The sequence below is a fragment of the Mustela putorius genome, unplaced genomic scaffold (genome assembly GCF_011764305.1).
Source record: "Mustela putorius furo isolate JIRA1106 unplaced genomic scaffold, ASM1176430v1.1 tig00004013_pilon_pilon_pilon, whole genome shotgun sequence".
Classification (NCBI taxonomy): domain Eukaryota; kingdom Metazoa; phylum Chordata; class Mammalia; order Carnivora; family Mustelidae; genus Mustela; species Mustela putorius.
The window spans coordinates 65,991-84,215 of NW_025422151.1; the positions used below are offsets into that span (position 1 = coordinate 65,991).

General features: G+C 40.6%; 1 protein-coding gene and 1 pseudogene across 5 annotated transcripts in view; one reads left to right on the top strand and one right to left on the bottom strand.

Moving 5' to 3' along the window:
* The first annotated feature begins 525 nt into the window (after window positions 1-525).
* MRPS31 (mitochondrial ribosomal protein S31) overlaps window positions 526-18,225 on the top strand; it is a 34,193-nt gene continuing 16,493 nt past the window's right edge. For 2 of the 5 annotated variants that reach the window (XM_045072307.1, XM_045072310.1), the window contains exons 1-4: window positions 526-726; window positions 5,683-5,967; window positions 15,778-15,936; window positions 16,939-17,076. In XM_045072307.1, the coding sequence (XP_044928242.1) occupies window positions 611-726; window positions 5,683-5,967; window positions 15,778-15,936; window positions 16,939-17,076 (698 nt within the window). In that variant the 5' untranslated portion in view covers window positions 526-610. Of the gene's footprint in view, window positions 727-750; window positions 908-1,106; window positions 1,254-5,682; window positions 5,968-15,777; window positions 15,937-16,938; window positions 17,077-18,225 lie in introns of those variants that run through there. The other 3 variants (XM_045072308.1, XM_045072309.1, XM_045072311.1) reach the window with 3 other exon arrangements.
* LOC123389772 lies at window positions 4,472-5,261 on the bottom strand (annotated as a pseudogene).

Below are 18,225 nucleotides of genomic sequence, written 5' to 3' on the forward strand. Positions count from 1 at the left end.
CCCTCGTGCAGCCTTCGTGGCCTTCCTCAAGGGCAGGACGAAGCCACGCCTTTCTCTTGCTCATTTTTCTCTCTGAAACAATTTTGGGGTGGAGGGCGGGCGAAGAAACATTCACGTCTCATGTTTTGACGCTACATCAAAAACAGAGACTGAAAAGAAATACTAATTTCTATGTTCCAGGGTAATTTTTCTTTTTTAACCTTGTGGCCAGGGCCCATTCTGAGAATGTGATGAACACTGTGCACCTTCTCCCCCAGACAGCGCCCAGTGGGGTCAGTTCTCCGCCTCTTCCCCGCCCCTCAAAGTAGTATTGCACACTAGATCGCTTCCTCCACTCTCTTCCTCTCCCGCGCTGGTCCTGATGCCCGAACCGGCGCATCTTAGCTGAACTCAGGCATCCACTCTACCTAGGCCACTAGAATCGCCTGGACGCCGCCGACGGGGCCGGGCCGCGGACGAGGCCGGAACTCAGTTACAGGCCCCTGTTGCCCACCGGAACGTGAAGGGAAGGAACGCACCAGGCGGCGGAACGGAAAGAGAGAGCGGGGGACGTGTTTGGCAGAGGGACGGCCTGATCGTTTGAGCTCCCAGTTGCGTTTGTGTCTTGGCGATGTTTCCGAGGGTCTCGGCGATCCTACCTCTGCGCCCTCTCTCCCGCTTCCCTTTATGCTCTGGAGGCTCAGAGGCTGCGATTGTGCTACTCGGTGCTCCGCACGGAACGGTCAGGTACCGCATTGGGGCGCTGTTGGCCCTGCGGGTGTCAAGGCGACCTCCGGGGCGTTCAGTGGTCCTTCTCCGCTTCCTGGGGTGGATGTTCCCGCCCGCGGGATCTCAGAGGCCGTTGCTTTAAAGCTGAGGAACGGGAAATCCCAGAAAGCTAACATGACTTGCCCAAGGTCATGACGGGGTGAGAAACAGAGCTCGGGGTACAAGGTTGGCTCCTGTCCCGAGCGCTCCGCCACGCCTCCCCCCATTCAGTCCGGGCTCCAGAAGCAAAGTTGTCTCACCCACTCCTTTTTTTTTTTTTTTTTTTTTTTTTTTTAACTTCCCGAGACTATAACGGTCTCATTCCTGCCTCCATTTTTTCTTTGATTCGTCATTTAAAGTACTCCCACTGCACCGATACTGGCGTTAAACCCCGACGTTCTGCCACCACGAAGCTTGTTCACCAAGCATGCAATTCCAGTTTAGCGGAGTGAAGCTGAGATGGTGTGGGCAGCGCGGAATGCTTTATTAATTCCAGTCGTGGCTGGGTGAGCAAGTCCGGACAGCTGACTGTTGCGGGAGAGGTTCAGAGTATCCTTTCCGGAAAAGAAGTCTGATAAAATCTAAAGGGGGACCAAGGGTTGGAGCTAGCCAGGCAAGAAAAGTAGTCATGCATACTTCGTCTTGCTGGTTATTCTCCAAGAACTCATTATGGAAACTAAATTCTACTGCATGTAGTCCAAGCAGAACGATTTGGAGCCAGGGTTACTATGGTTGAGTGTAGCTCTAAGCAGGTTAGTAGCAATAGAGATGGGGAAAAGTAGCTGGACAGAGAAGAACAATTGCGCAGGTAGAATTGATATGAGGTGACATATGAAATAAGGGTAAGGTAGAGAAAAGATTTAAGCAGGCTACCCTACAAGACAGGTGTACTGTTAATGTTAATAGAAGATTGAAGAGCACCTTTGAGAAAGCTTTTAAAATATGTCATAGTTTTAGAATTCAAAATATCTGTTAACAGTAAGAAGCCCCTTCAGTACAGAAGGGTGAAAAACGGTTAGTCAGTGTGAGAGGGGAGCTCTTGAATGTGATGTTGGATGTGTTGTATTTGAAGTGCTGATGAAATGCTCTGAGTGGAAACAAGCCCTGGTGGGAGGTTATGACTGAAGTTTTATTACTTGAGTATTATGGAGTTACTGCCGGTACATGATTTTCCTGTACTAAACATAGATTACTTTCTGTGGCCCCCTAGTAGTCTTGGAAGGAAACATTGAAAGATGGGAGGTTATATGTGAGATTCTCCTGATTGCCACCTTTGTTATAATACCTTTAATATTTAACTTTAACATTGAAATAATATTTTCCTAAACTGAATTGTACCATATATTAAATGATATGATGAAGATCCTTGTACTGATTATAAAGATCATCATTATGTAATTAGTTTTGCTTTCTAATTGTTAAGTGCCTCTAGTTGATAGCCTTTCACATTTTTATAAGCAGATCAAATAGTTTGTTTCAGAATTCTTGGCAATAGCCATTTTTTTCTTTCATTAAAGGGTCCCTAGTCTGATATTGCTATTGGCTAGCTTTGAGAAGTTGATATGATATGTAGCCCAGGGTCTGATATGCGGTCTTGAGGTGAGTCGTATCAGAAGCACGTGGCATCGTGGTGAAATGCAGGTCCTTGCGCAGCATACCAAACTTAGCAACTCAGGAATATATTTTAAATAAGCTCCCTACGTAATTCAGATGATCCCTAAAGGTTAAGAACCACCGATTTAACCTCTTTAAGCATAAAACAGAAGTAGTGAAACCTGTCCTGTAAGATTGTAAAGACTAAAGGACGTGTGTCACGTAGCTCCTCAGATATGTGGTCCTCTGATGGGCAAATTCAGTATTACTTGGAAATTTGTTAGAAATGCAAACACTTTGCGTCCCTCCTCAAAGATACTGAATAAGGATTCCTTGGTGAGAGGCCTAGGTAATTCTTATGCATATTGAAGTTTGAGAAACAGTGTTCTAGCCTGTTAGCTTCAGAAAGATAGGGACCCTGAGATTCTGATTTACTATTGTATCCTATCGTCAATACATAGTATAGTATCCAGCACAGAGTAGATATTCATATATTCATTGTATTTAATGAATGACTTTTTGTACATTTTACCTTTCTAATCTAACACATTCATTAGTTTGTTACTTTTTTAATATATTTTTTTTAAGATTTATTTATTTGGGATAGAGAGTGTGAGAGAGAGCACACCCAGGAACAGGGGGGAGGGGCGGAGGGAGAGGGAGAGGGAGAAGCAGGCTCTCCACTGAGCAGGGAGCCCCATATGGAGGATGTGGGGCTGGATCCCAGAACCGTGGCCTGAGAGAAAGGCAGATGCTTAAGTGATTGAGCCACCCAGGTGCCCTAGCTTTTCAATTTCTTCAGTATCTGGACACCTGGGTGGTGCAGTTGGTTAAATGTCTGGCTCAGTTTCAGCTCCGGTCATTATCTCAGGGTCCTGAGATCGAGCCTCACATCGGGCTCCGTGCTCAGCTTGTTTGGGATTCTTTCTTCCTCTCCCTCTGCCCCTTCTGTTGGTGCTTGCGTTCTTGCTCACACGCTCTCTCTCTCAAATACGTAAATGCATCTCTAAAAAAAAGTTCTTCAATATCAAGTATCAAAAGGTTTTTAACACCACAAAAAAAAATTAGAAAATAAATTGTCAAATAAATTATTAGAAAATAATTGTCACCAAAAAATTTGGGTGACTTAGATTTGGCAGATCTTTTGCATGAATTTGAAATAGATGTAATCATTTGTGTCATTCTTTTTCACAAATGTATTTAATGAAAAAAGTGGAAAGTACCAGTATCCTTTTTACTGGTCCATTTCAGCTTAGTTTACAAATGGTGATTGGTTAAATGACATGCAGCTCAATGAGAAAGTTGATCAGATTAGAATAACACCCAGACATTAGAATAATACTCAGACATGTTTTTTAAATAAAGTAACTTTTCTTTATTAATAGAAATTTCTGGGGGCGCCTGGGTGGCTCAGTGGGTTAAGCCTCTACCTTTGGCTCAAGTCATGATCTCAAGGTCCTGGGATCGAGCTCTGCTCAGCAGGGAGCCTGCCTCTCTGCCTGCTTGTGAACTCTCTGTCAAATAAATAAATAAAATCTTTTAAAAAAAGAAATTTTTGTATTTTTATACCTTTTAAAGAGGTAGTATTATATCATGTTAAGAAGAAGGACTTGGTAGTTAGTTTGGGGTTTGAGAATAGTAAATTGCAATTTATTAACTCTTTCATGGTTTTTGCAACTTTTTTTTTTTTAAGGTTTTATTTTTACTTATTTGAGAGAAAGGCAGTGAGAGGGCACAAGGGGGGGGCGGCATGCAGAAGGAGAAGTGGACACCCCAGCAAGAAGAGTGTTGTGGGCCTCAATCCCAGGACCCTGAGGTCATGACCTGAGCCAAAGGCAGACACTTAACCTGACTGAGCCAGCCAGGCAGCCTGTGGAACCCTTTTTTTTTTTAATGTTAGTTCGTGTCTTTTTTTTTTTTTTGAGATTTTATTTATTTAACAGACAGAGATCACAAGCAGGCAGAGAGGCAGGTAGAGACAGAGAGAGGGGGAAGGAGGCTCTCCACTAAGCAGACAGCCCGATGCAGGGCTCAATCCCAGGACCCTGGGATCATGACCTGAGCCGAAGGCAGAGGCTTTAACCCACTGTGCCACCCAGGCACCCCATAGTTCATGTCTTTTATCAACACATACACAATTACTTGTTTTTCAGTTTGTTGAAGCAATAGGTCAGACAACACTTGTCACAGTAATGTCTGTCATGGTGGCTAGCCATGAGACTCCAGCACAACATCCATCTGAAGGGCACTTCTGATTTCACTTTATAGTATTTCAGAACAGCTAACTTAACCTTCTTTCTCTCATGAGGAATTCTGAAGAAGAATTTCTTGGGAGTGGTGTAAGACTTCTTCCTTTTCTTAGAACCACGGTGAAGTCTCAGCCAAAGATGAAGAGTGGACTCCTTTTAAATGTTGTGCCAGACAGAATACGTCCATCTTCCAGGTGCTTGCCAGCAGAGATCAGTCTCTGCTGGTCAGGAGGAATTCCTTCTTTATCCCGAATCTTGGCCTTTACAGTTTCTATTGTATCTGAGGGTTCATCCTGGAAAGTGGTCTTTCCCCATAAGGTTTTTATGAAAATCTTTCATCTTGGTGATATTTCCACCACAGATGGTGGATCACAAAGTTACCACCTTTTTAAAATGTCACAGAATGCATAGAAAATGATCTTGTGTCAAACCTTGAGGTAAATGGAGGGAGGCAACAGACAGGAGCTCTAGCAGCCCAAGGCATCACCCAGCTACCCCAAGGACCAGGTGGTCAGTCAGTCTCAGCACACCTGTAACCCCTTTGTGACTCACCAGTGTATCTGAGGCCTTAGTGAGCCCTGCACTACATTACCTTGGGTAAATCACTTCGCTTCTCTGGTTTCTATTTTCCTTATCTGCAGAATGGGGGTAATACGGAGTTGTTGCGGCCATGAGGAAATGTAATAAATATTTTGCACCAGACTAAGCACATAACATATATTCAATAAATGTTACATTGCTCTTGGGGCGCCTGGGTGGCTCAGTGGGTTAAAGCCTCTGCTTTTGGCTCAGGTCATAATCTCAGGGTCCTGGGATCAAGCCCCGCATGGGGCTTTCTGCTCAGCGGGGAGCCTGCTTCCTCCTCTCTCTGCCTGCCTTTCTGCCTACTTGTGATAGCTGCCTGTCAAATAAATAAATTTTTTTTTTAAAATGTTACATTGCCCTTGTTACGGTTGCTGAGAATAATAATAAAAACAAAAGGGAAGGATTCGAATTAGAAAATTTTAAAAACACATAAAAGAAGTGTTTTGAATCCTTCCTTTATTATTTTGGATTGTATTTTTCATTTTTTTTCTTTAATGCTTCTTTCTAGGACAAAAAATAATGTCCAAAGAAACTTTGGCACTAACAGTGTGAATTATAGCAAGAAAGATGAGCAGTCTGCTCCAACGCATGGGATTTCCAAAGAAACAGAGAGCCAAGAGAGTGTAAAGGAGAATACAAAAAAAGACTTGTTAGATATTATTAAGGGCATGAAAATTGAGTTAAGCACAGTAAATGTACAAACAACAAAGCCATCCAGCAGAAGACAACGCAAGAGTGTGGAAGCTACAATTGGCAGCCTTCAAAAAACTCTGGAGGATGCCCCAAAGAAGAGGTAAATTGAACTGAATTTCAATTACATTGAAAGTAATTTTTGAAACTCCTTTTTCTTTGAGGGAAAAAAAATTGAAATTAGAGGACCTGGGAGATTCTACATGAAGACTTAGTCTGTAAACACAGAGACTCTAGCACATGAAAGATACTGTTAGCCTTCTTTTCTTTTCTCTCTAAAGATTTTATTTATTAATTTGACAGAGAGAAATCACACAAGTAGACGGAGAGGCAGCCAGAGAGAGAGAGAGGGAAGCAGGCTCTCTGCTGAGCAGAGAGCCCGATGCGGGACTCGATCCCAGGACTCTGAGATCATGACCTGAGCCGAAGGCAGCGGCTTAACCCACTGAGCCACCCAGGCGCCCCTACTGTTAGCCTTCTATATTTAAATAGGAAGGGGAGAGGCACCTGGCTGGCTCAGTGGGTTGAGCATGTGACTCTTGATCTTGAGGTTGTGAGTTTAAGTCCTATTTGGGTTTGGAGGTTACTTAAAGTCTTTGGGGCGGTGGCTCAGGTGCTGAGCATCTGCCTTCGGCTCAGGTCATGATCCCAGCATCCTGGGATTGAGCCCAACATCAGGCTCCCTGCTCCTCAGGAAGCCTGGTTCTCCCTCTACTGCTTCCCCTGTTTATATTCCCTCTCTCACTGTCTCTCTCTCTCTCAAATAAATAAATAAAATCTTTAAAAAATAAAAATAAAAATAAAATCTTTAAGGGGAGCCTGAGTGGCTCAGTTGGTTAAGCATCTGTCTTTTGATCTCAGCTCAGGTCTTGATCTCCAGGTCACGAGTTAAAGCCCAGTGTTGGCCTCCACCCTGGGCGAGGGTGGGGTGGCCTACTTAAAAATTTTTTAAAAGGGGGGAAAAAAATCTTTAAATAGGAAGGGGACACCTGCATACAATCTAGAGAGGAGGAGAGTCATGATCTAATTGAGAATTCCACACGTTTTCTTACATATTCATCAGTGTTATTAACTGCAACTTAATTGCTTCTCTAAACTGTTAATTACCAAATTGCTTATATCCTGATTTGGAGGTAGCCTCATGTCTCTGAAGGACTGGGTTTGAAATTTCCATTTTAAAAATTCCACTGAGGATAAAATTTAAGCATGTTGATTAGAACTGTTTTATATGACTTCCTTTGACCAGTAATTATCAGTGCTCACAGCTTATGAGGTTTCCTCAGAATATTGTAATTACTTGTGCTTGTGAAAAGAGTACTGATTCTTTTTTTTTTTTTTTAAGATTTTATTTATTTATGATAGAGAAGGAACACAGCCATGGGCCATGGGGAAGCTGAAGAGGGAGAAGCAGGCTTCCTGCTCAGCAGGGAGCCAGATATAGGGCTGGATCCCAGCGTCCTGGACACTGGGATCGTGACCTGAGCCAAAGGCAGATGCTTAAATACTGAGCCACCCAGGTGCCGCTATTTCACTGATTCTAATAATGTTTTCGCATTGTGTTGTAGTTTAAATGACAGTGTTTTGTTTTAATGATACTTAAATAATGGTGAGTCTTACACAGATGATGTCATCGATTCAAATAGTAATAAGGTATGTGGCTTAAACAACCCCATCTTTGACGTCTCTTAGCAGAATCAGCAGCTAATGTAGATTTTTTTTTTTAGTTAAAGGTTTTTAACAGAGAGAGACATAGCAATAGAGGGAACACAAACAGGGGGAGTGGGAGTGGGAAAAGCAGACTTTCTGCTGAGCAGGGAGCCCAATGTGGGGATCCATCCCAGTACTTCAGGATCATGACCTGAGCCAAAGGCAGACGCTTAATGACTGAGCCACCCAGGCTCCTGCTATGTAGATTTCTTCTTTCCAGAATGACTTAGTATTTTTATGAAACTACTGGTTTCTGTATTGTATCCCATTGTATCAAAACCATCCTTGGAATGCTAATTGGGTGATAGAGAATAAGCTAATTCAGTGTATGCCCGTCATAGGTACCCCCTCACCTCTGTTTATTTATTCATTGTTAAATAATCTCTGTACCCAATGTGGACTTCAAACCCACAACCCTGAGATCAAGAGTCAGATGCTTTACTGACGGAATGAGCCAGGTGCCCCATCTTCCTCCTCCTTTTTAGAAACAAAATAAACCAAAAATAGTAAATAAAAGTATGTAGAATTAGATGATCTAGACACACACACATGCACATATATATATCTATCTTTATCGACAGGGTTTTTTTTTTTTTAAGCTTCCAGACCTGTTTGTGACCCATTGTGGTTTTTTATTACAATTATATAATTTAATTATTTATTATAGAAATGGTTAAAATAAATTGAATATTTTGCAAAGACTCATAACAAATTTTTTTTAATTCCCTTCCAATTAGGTATGAATGAGACAAGCAGAAAAATGTAAGAAAATGCTGCACTCAGAATGCTTTGTAAGCTTTTTTAAGTTCTTGATCTGAGTTTCCACTTTAAAGAAACCAAAATTGGAACTCTTGGAGGATGTTCTATGGTGCAGTGCGTATATAAAAGATACATGTTGGAATTTCTGTTCAAAGAAGGGCTTTGGTCCTACATCAAAATATTGGTGAACGAGATACATTTGTTTTAAAAATTGATCTTTTAGGGGTTCCCCGGTGGCGCGGTTCATTGAGCCTCAGACTCTTAGTTTTGGCTAGGGTCATGATCTAGGTGTTGTGAAATCAAGCCCTGCATCAGGCTATATGATCAGCATGGAGTCTGCTTGTTCCTCTTCCTCTGCTTCCCTCCATTTGCTCTCTCTCTCTCTCTAAAATAAATACATAAATCTTTTTTAAAAATAAAATAAAAATGTGTCCTTTAGCCCTAAAGAGCATGTAGTGCTTGATCTTGGGGCCCTGAATTTGAACCCCACATTGGGCATAGAGTTTACTTAATTAAAACATTGTTTTTAGGGCACCTGGGTGGCTTAGTGGGTTAACCCTCTGCCTTCGGCTCAGGTCATGATCCCAGTGTCCTGGGATCAAGCACCACATCAGGCTCTCTGCTCAGCAGGGAGCCTGCTTCTCTGTCTCTCTCTCTCAAATTAAAAAAAAAAAAAAATTGCTTTTAAGGTATCTAATGATTTTGTTCCCCACCTTCTTTTTTTAAGGGATCCGAGATGTTCAGATTTGGGTTAATCATCTTTGATTCATGATAATTGTCATGGCTCCATGTATGACCTGATTTTAGTTTTTTATTTGTATTATATATTAAACAGCTGTTGATAAAGTTAGTGTGGCTGCACAGCAATTACTCCAAAATGTAGTGGCATAAAACAACCATTTTGGGGGCGCCTGGGTGGCTCAGTGGGTTAAAGCCTCTGCTTTTAGCTCACGTCATGGTCCCAGGATACCTAGGATCAAGCCCCGCATCAGCAGGGAGCCTGCTTCCTCCTCTCTCTCTCTGCCTGCATCTCTCCTTCTTGTGATCTCTGTCTGTCAAATAAATAAATAAATAAAATCTTTAAAAAAAAAAAAAAAACCACCACCATTTTTAAAGCTCATGGATTATGTGGGTCAAGCAGTTTGGACGGGACAGAGTGGAAAAGGCTAATCTCTGCTCTGTGCTTTCCATACCCTTGGAAGACTTGGAAGTCCAGGGACTGGAATCAGTTAAAGGTTTGCTCATTCATAGCTCTGACAGTTGAAGCTAGCTGTTAGCTGAGACCTTAGTGCAGGACTGTGCGGGCTGGGCTTTCTCACTGCGTAGCATCTGGGTTCCAAAGGCAAGTGTCTCAAAAGAAAGTGAGCCAGAAAGAATTTGTGTTGTTTTTATGGTATAACCTAGGACTTCTACTGGATAAGATTGGATACTTTCCTTTTTCATATTGATTGGGGTGGGGGAGTGGTACTTGCTTTTTATCATAGCAACCGCCAGAAAAGCATCTTCACAAAAATATATCATCAAAAGGAATGCGGTGGTCTTGTGTTAACACTGGGAACCACCTTGACTTAGTAGTTTGCATGGCACTGACTGATGGCTGTGTTTCCCTATGGTGCTCCAGGGTGCCTTAGGGCATTGTTTGAGAATCTAGGTCCTATTCTGCATTGAACTCCCTGTGCAAGCCTGTGGGACCACACCTATTAGTTTCTTAGAATTCCTGTTGTCTGTTCATAGGTTCCCTAAGGCACCATTTTAAATCTTTCTAAGATCTTTGGGAGCCTGACTGGCTTAGTTGATAGAGCATGAAATTCTGGCTTAGTTGGTAAAGCATGAATTTTTTTTTTTTTAAGATTTTATTTATTTGATAGAATGAGAGAGCACAAGCAGGGGGAGCAGGAGAGGGAGAAGCAACCTTCCTGTTGAGCAGGGACCCTGCTGCAGGGTTCATATGGGCTCAATCCCAGGACCCTGGGATCGTGACCTGAGTTGAAGGCAGATGATTAACTGAGCCCCTCAAATTTCCTGAGCATGGAATTCTTGATCTCAGGGTTGTGAATTTGAGCCCCATGTTGGGTATAGAGATTACTTAAAAATAAAATCTTTGAAAAAAAAATCTAAGATTTTAACAAGGGGTTTTGTAGTGATACCCATGGCTTTATCATTAAACATTGTTTTCCTGACACTGCAGTGAATTTGATCTCTGTTCAGAAGCTATTTCTTTTTTCTTTTTTAAATTTTATTTAAATTTAATTAATTAATGGATAATATACTATTTGTTTCAGGGGTACAGGCCTAGGATTCATCAGTGTTAATATAATACCCAGTGCTCGTTACAATGCATGCCCACCCCAGTATCCATCACCCACTAACCCCATCCCTCCATCTCCTCTCCTCCAGCAACCCTTAGTTTTGTTTCCTGTGATTAAGAGTCTCTTATGGTTTGTCTCCCTCTCTGGTTTCATCTTGTTTCATTTTTTCCTCTCTTCCCCAATGATCCTCAGCCTTCTTCTTAAATTCCACATATCAGTGAGATCGTATCCAAAGCCATTTCTGAATTTTAGCATCATTTCCTTCCTGGAGGAGCTAAGAAGGAAAAATGTTTTATTTTTGATTCCAGCAAATCTTGGTTCCTTTATATGGTAAAGTTTTTTCTTATCTCTGTGTTCTTGAATTTTATCATCCGCAACTAAGAAGCCAAGAGGTACCTCCTACATTAGAAGTCTCCTTAGACTGGCTTACCCAATTCCCTGGGTGTATTTCCTGTTTTCCATGTTACTACAAACAACAGTGTTGCTAAACAGAAGTCCCCTTTCCTGCAGCTTCCAGTAATGTTGATTTTCCTAAAGTTCTCCCTTATAGCGGCTTTGAGGGCCCTCAGACTCTAAGTCTCTTTGAGGCTCTAGTTTCTCATGTATACTTGCCTCAAGGTCTTTCCTGTTTCCACCTACTCCCTAATACCCAAAGGTTTCCCATACATTTTAGGTTTTTTGTTACAGTAGTACCCAACTTCTAGATCGCAAAATCTTCCAGTTACGTGTTGTGGCCTAACAAACCATCCCATGGCTTGAGCAGAGCGTGGTGGAGGTAGCCGTATCGACCCCACTCGGCACTAGTGAGGGCAGCGCAAGCGGAAGTTTTGCTCACGTACTTTCCAGTGGCTGGTGCTAGCTCCTGGTTGAGACTATATTTGGGGCTTTTTGCCAGAACACTGAGCCAAGGCCTCTCCATAACCTGCTAGCTCAATTCCAGGGACAGACATCTCAAGAGAGCCAAACCAAAGCTGCAGCATCTTACATGACCTAGGCTTGCAAGTCACCGTGCATCATCTCTATCATTGTGTTCATCGAGGCAGTCACAGTTTGCTCTGGTTTCAAGGGGAGGGAACATGGAGTCCCTCTCTCTATAGGAACGTGGCAAGGTTTTGGAAGAGTTTGTAGCACCAGAAATACTGCTGTCTCTATTTTCTAAAAATATAATCTGCCACACCTGTTAACCTGATAACTGTTGATGTCTGTTGTACTAAAGGGAACATTACCATGGCGAAATTGACCCCGAGTTAGGGGTCATCACATCTGGATTGGGAGAATATCAATACCTCACTGTTCACCCTATGTACCTAGGACTTCCTTGCACAGTTGCTCTTATAAATGCATGTCTGTTGTGGGGACCATGGAAACTCTGTGGCCTTGGTACAAGGGAGAACCAGTTCTCATGGGGCACTAAGTGAAGCAGCTCCTGCACCTGCAGCCTGTGGGTCTCCTAACTTTTGGATGGTGGGTGCGGTATCATCCACATGAGTGCTGCAAGGATTGCCACCAAGAGGGACACGTGAGGCTGCCCTGCCAGTGCGCTGTGGTTCTGTCCTTTATTTTTCTGAACAGACTGGACCAAACACGTTTGTGGTAATTTTGTGAGTCTGAATGGGTTGTGGAACCTAACAAGACCCCTGATGAGTACAGCAATAACCAAAATTTCTAGCTCGTACTTTAACTTTCTCTTAACTAAGCAACTATCTGCTCTCATCATCCAATAAGGTTTCAGTTACTTATTAATTAATGAATCCACGAATTGAAATTTAGATTATTCTAGTTTTTCATTGGTATAAAATAATGCTATGATGAACTTCATTCAACTGCTTTAGATTGTCATTATATCTCAGGCAGTGTCCAAGGAGATGGAGGAGAAGAGTGAACAAAACAGTCTCCAAAAAAAAAGTCTCTGCTCTTTACGGAATAGTGGGGGAGTCGGGGTGGGAGAGAGTAAATATACTCACACCACATAGACACACAGTATGTCAGGTGATGAAATGTGAAGAAAAATAAGATAGGCTGGAGAGGGGCTATTTTTTAAAAGGGATCGTGGGAGAATAATGATTAAGCAAAGGCCTGAAATACTAGGGCTCCTGAGTGGCCCAGGTGGCTGGGTGAGTGGCTCTTGATTTCAGCTCAGGTCATGTTCTTGCGGTTGTAAGAGCTCTGCATCAGGCTGTGCACTGATCATGGAGCCCTCTTGAAATTCTCTTCCTCCTCCCTCTGCCTCTCACCCCCTTCCTGTGCTCGCTCTCTCTCAAAAAAAAACAAAAACAAAAAGGCCTGAGGGGCTCCTGGATTGCTCAGTGGTTTTAAAGCCCCTGCCTTCAGCTCAGGTCGTGATCTCAGGGTCCTGGGATCAAGCCCCGCATCGGGCTTTCTGCTTGGTGGCAAGCCTGCTTCCTCCTCTCTCCCTCTCTGCCTGCCTCTCTGCCTACTTATAATCTCTGTCTGTCAAATAAATAAATAAATAAATCTTTAAAAAAAAAAAAAAGGCCTGAAATAACATTATGCATAAAGCCATGCAGACATCTGAAAGATGATTTGCTTTCAGGTACTAGGGATATAACTGCTTAGGCCTTGAATTTGGAGGGTGTAGTATCCCTCAAATTCTATGTATGTATCTGCTTATTTTCTTTAGACAAATACTCCTGGAAGTGGAATTTCTAGGTAAAAGGATTTGCATATGTTTGGGACTTTTTTTTTCCCTGGTGAGAGTGGAGTTGGAGAGGGGCAGAGGGTGAGAGAGAATGAGCACGCCCTGGGGCTCCTTCTCAACCCTGAGATCAGGACTGAGCCAAAATCAAGAGCTGGGCACTGAACTGACTGAGCTAGCCAGGTGCTGCTTAGGCTATTGAAAACGTGTCATCAGATTGCCAGAAATTGTGGTAACTTTTGTGTCCCCTTAATAGGATCCTACTCCTTATAAGAATTTCTTTTCTGAAATTGTATATGCCATACAATTCATTTTAAATAGAGGAAGTACAGAATGGTATAAAGTATGTTTTCATGTAATAGTCTGAGTTATAGGATAGAACAGGTTGTTATTTTAGCAAGTTCTCTTGTTAAAAATCTGGGTAGAAGGATCTCAAGATGTAAAGATCATCTTATTTCAATGATAGAAGCTCCCTGACAATTTTTATTAACTACAACATTTCAAATTATAAAACCAGAAACTATGATTGTAAAGAACACTGTTGTGATAAAATGCATGGTTCTAGAAGATGAATACTCATTTATATTCTTTGTACACTCTGATCAAATATGTATATTAAAATTTGAAAACAAACCTCTCAAGTAGTTTAGGAAAGTGATTTGGGATAAAGTTCAGACCTTATTCATAGGTAACAATTTTGTAAGTAGCTCATTTCTTTTTAACTAATAGTAATATGAATTGTAATATTCCCTTTTTTATTCTGTTTTTCTTCCTTGGCACAGTCAGATTTTAGAGTTTTCATATCTTAGGTGAAGTCCTTAAATCTTTATCCAGCAACTTGGGGATTTGGGAATTTTGATTTACATATTAGACAACTGATCATTATGTAGAAAGTAAAACATTAACTTGGAACTGAGAGAGCAGTTCTTAGTGAGTTAATATGTAATAATGTAGACAATTTCTTTTTATGTCTGGCACATTTTTCCATTAATTTATCCTAATTTACTAAGGAAGAGCTTTGTTTAAAGCTTTTTCTTATGGAAACTTTAAAACATAAAATCATGTAATGAACCCCTTTGTACCTGTCACACAGTTTCAGTAAGCAATATTTTTGCCATTCTTGTGTCGCCTCTATCTTCACCTATTTTCCATCTCCTCCTAGGTCATGATAATGATTTATGGTTCTTTTTTCCAAGGTAAAATTTACACACTCTGAAGCATACGCATTTTAGCTGTAGGATTTTGGCAAATCCATAGGCCCATGTCGCTCACATCGCCCACGTGCTTATCAAGACACAGAGCATTTCTTGTTTCCTTCTTCCCGTCAGTAGCCTTCTGTCCTGAGGCCATCACTATGCTGATTTTTTTCACTGTAGGTTAATTTTGCCTGTTCCAGAAGTTGTATAAATGGAATATTACAGAGCATCCTTTTTTTTAATCCAACTTGTCATTGTTTCATTCATGTTAATAGCATGAGCTGAGTACTATTCCATCATATGGATCCATCATGATATGTGAATAGATTTAGCTACTTTAATATTGGCTTGCAATATGTGTCGTTTCTGAAATAAATTGGCATCTAAAAATCCAGTGAACTATAACCGCCACTCTTTTTTTCCTCACCCCTCTACTTTATTCATTACATAAATATATAATATATATAAAATATATATTTAATTTAATATATTCTGAGTTAGTATTGTGCTTAATTTATACTTTAATATATTACTTTAATGTGTTCTGAGGTAGTATTGTGCTTCAATAAGTATTCATTACCTTCAACTTTTGACATTTTAAAGTTTATATGAAACCAATACTGGGACGCCTGGGTGACTCAGTTGTTAGGTGTCTGCCTTCGGCTCAGGTCCTGATCCCAGCGTCCTGGGATCGAGCCATTCATCGGGCTCCTTGCTTTGCGGGAAGCCTGCTTCTCCCTCTCCCAGTACTCCTGACTGTGTTCCGTCTCTTGCTGTATCTTTCTGTCAAATAAATAAATCAACAAAATCTTTTAAAAAAAAGATTTTGTTGATTTATTTGACAGAGAGAGATCACAAGTAGGCAGAGAGAGAGGAGGAAGCAGGCTCCCTGCTGTGCAGAGAGCCCAATGCGGAACTCAATCCCAGGACCCTGAGATCATGACCTGAGCCGAAGGCAGCGGCTTAACCCACTGAGCCACCCAGGCGCCCCAAATAAATCAACAAAATCTTAAAAACAAAAAAGCAATACCTAGGGCACCCAGGTAGCTCTGTGGATTGAGCATGTGACTCTTAATCTTGACTCTCAGGGTCGTGAGTTTGAGCCCCAGGCTGGGTGTGGTGCCTACTTTACAAAAAGCCAAATATTTAAAAATAATTGATTTTGTCAGAAATGGATTTTTTGAATGACAAAGTTTTCTCTGGAAAAGAATCATTTTACTTTCCACTAAACTAATGGCATAATAGATAATGCCTTTTTTTTTCTTGTTTTTCATTTTCTTTGTTAGAACCAAGTCCGTGAGTCCTGAGTTGGAAGCAGCAGCATCTGCTGTTGCAGATTTCCTCCGTTTTGATAAGCAGACAACCAAGTCAGAGCTACTCAGGCAACTCCAGCAGCATGAGGAAGTCTCAAAGACACAGAAAGATGGAGAAAGAACTAAAATCAGGTTAGTAAATCAAATAGTTCTGTCGGTAATGTTGGTTTTTCCAAATAGATTCTTTTCATGTGACTGGTGAGTAAGGTGCACAGTATATCAATTTATACATTAAATATTTCTCATAGGTGGAATATTAGTAATTTTTTTTAAACTGACATGTTAAGTAAGATTGCAGTCTTTCAAAGATCAATGGAATGGTTAAAATTTTTCTTTTGCGAAGTACACGATTTCTTGTCCCTGAAAAAGAAATGATAAATTCAGTATTGTGATTAAAAACAAATAAAAGAATAAGATGGTTTCTCTGAGAATATTAATTTTTTTCTGTTAAATAATTTGCTGGTCTTATGTACAGTATGATCATCTTCAGGCCTGTTTCCTTCACCTTTACTCTTATCCTTATGTTTTAGCTGACACCGCCTCACTCTGCCTCTCATCTCATTATTTTATGCCAGGTTTGAAGTTGATATACTACTTCAGATGTCTGATACTGTTTCATAAGTGACACTTTTTTTTAATAGTGTCACATCAAAGTGACACTTTTATGTTTTAAATGAACATTTCTGAAGAATACCTTCAAAAGTTGTATTTCAAAAAGAAATATAAATCTTAGTGGTTTGTGGGATGTGAATTAACATGTGACATAAAATCTTTCATTTAAACATAATGCTTTCGGGATGCCTGGGTGGCTCAGTTGGTTAAGCAGCTGCCTTCGGCTCAGGTCATGATCCCAGCGTCCTGGGATCGAGTCCCACATCGGGCTCCTTGCTCAGCAGGGAGCCTGCTTCTCCCTCTGCCTCTGCCTGCCATTCTGTCTGCCTGTGCTCACTCTCTCCCCATCTCTCTCTCTGATAAATAAAATCTTAAAAAAAAATAAATAAACATAAAGCTTTGTGCTGTTATAGTGCATGGAGGTGAAATATGAATTAAATAATAGGAATCTCATGTATAAGAAAGTTTATCACTGTCCTGTAGCTGCAGTTTCTAATACACTTGACCTTTTTCTTATTTCAGCGTCAGTAACATAATATCAGATATGAAAGTTGCCAAATCTGCCACAGGTAGAGTTAGTACAAGACCAGTGCATCAAATTCAGTTTGATGAAGGAACTGACAGTTTGATGGGACAGAAGACTGATGATCTTAAGAAAAGGTACTCAGGCTTTGCAGTCTGTGTGGTTTTGTTAGTTTTATTTGTTTCTCTGTAGATTTACTTTATTCTGTGCATGTTATTGCTGATAGGTATTTGAGCATTATGGACACATTTATATCTCTCTTCTCACCCTGCATGTACCATTTCCTATAGAGGAAACGGATGTTCTGGGTTAAGTAGTCTTGTGCTTTTCTATACCATTAATCACATTGGGCCCTGCCTCCTATTTATCCATGATGAGTGGAGGTCTCCGGATTTAAGGTAAGTGGAACTGATTGAATTCTGAACAAATGAGCACTTGTGAAAAGCATTATTTTTCATTCTGATATGTACATAACAGTATTTATCTAATTTTTCTATCTCTATACAATTATTATTCATACCCTAGAGAAATAATCCACCATCAAACAAAAAAAAAAAAAAAGAAAGATCCATTATAATACCTTAAGGTGGTAGATTATTTGTGGCAATTTGAGTTTGGTGATTTGCAGACTTAAAGATGCTAAGCCATGCCTTACGTAATTATTTTATAATAAAAAGCTGTCTGTATTTACAGAAAGTTTCTGTTTTCTCCCCTTCAAGCCCATGAAGTAATATTTGGGGAGGGGAAACCAGATATTTAGTATGCTCTAACAAAAACTAACTGATCTTGATAGAAGGGGGAGCTTACAGTGAGTGTTTTTGACATGTTATGTATTCTTTGTATTTTAAGTATAATCCCAGCAAGTTAATCAGAAGTTAAACTACTGATTTGTACAGGAAGATTGTCAAAGATAGTCAGCTGTTAACAAAGCAAGTTGAAGAAGTTACAATGATTTAGAGGGATTCCCTTAATTACTAATTTAAAGTGATTTTATGCCTATGACATGTTGGATAGAGTATAATGTATACTTGGAGTTTTACTTAAGATTCCTCAAAATATTTAATTTCAGGGGTGCCTGGCTGGCTCAGTCAGTAGAGTATGCAACTCTTAATTTCTGGGGGTTGTGATTTCAAGCCCTGTGTTAGGCATAGAGCTTACTTTAAAATATATATATAAATATATATATATTATATACACACGCATACATACATATATGTATATATATATTTTTTTTAATTTCAGTCTTGTTTGAATCAGTCATCTTTGAAGTGATTCCATGAAACTAT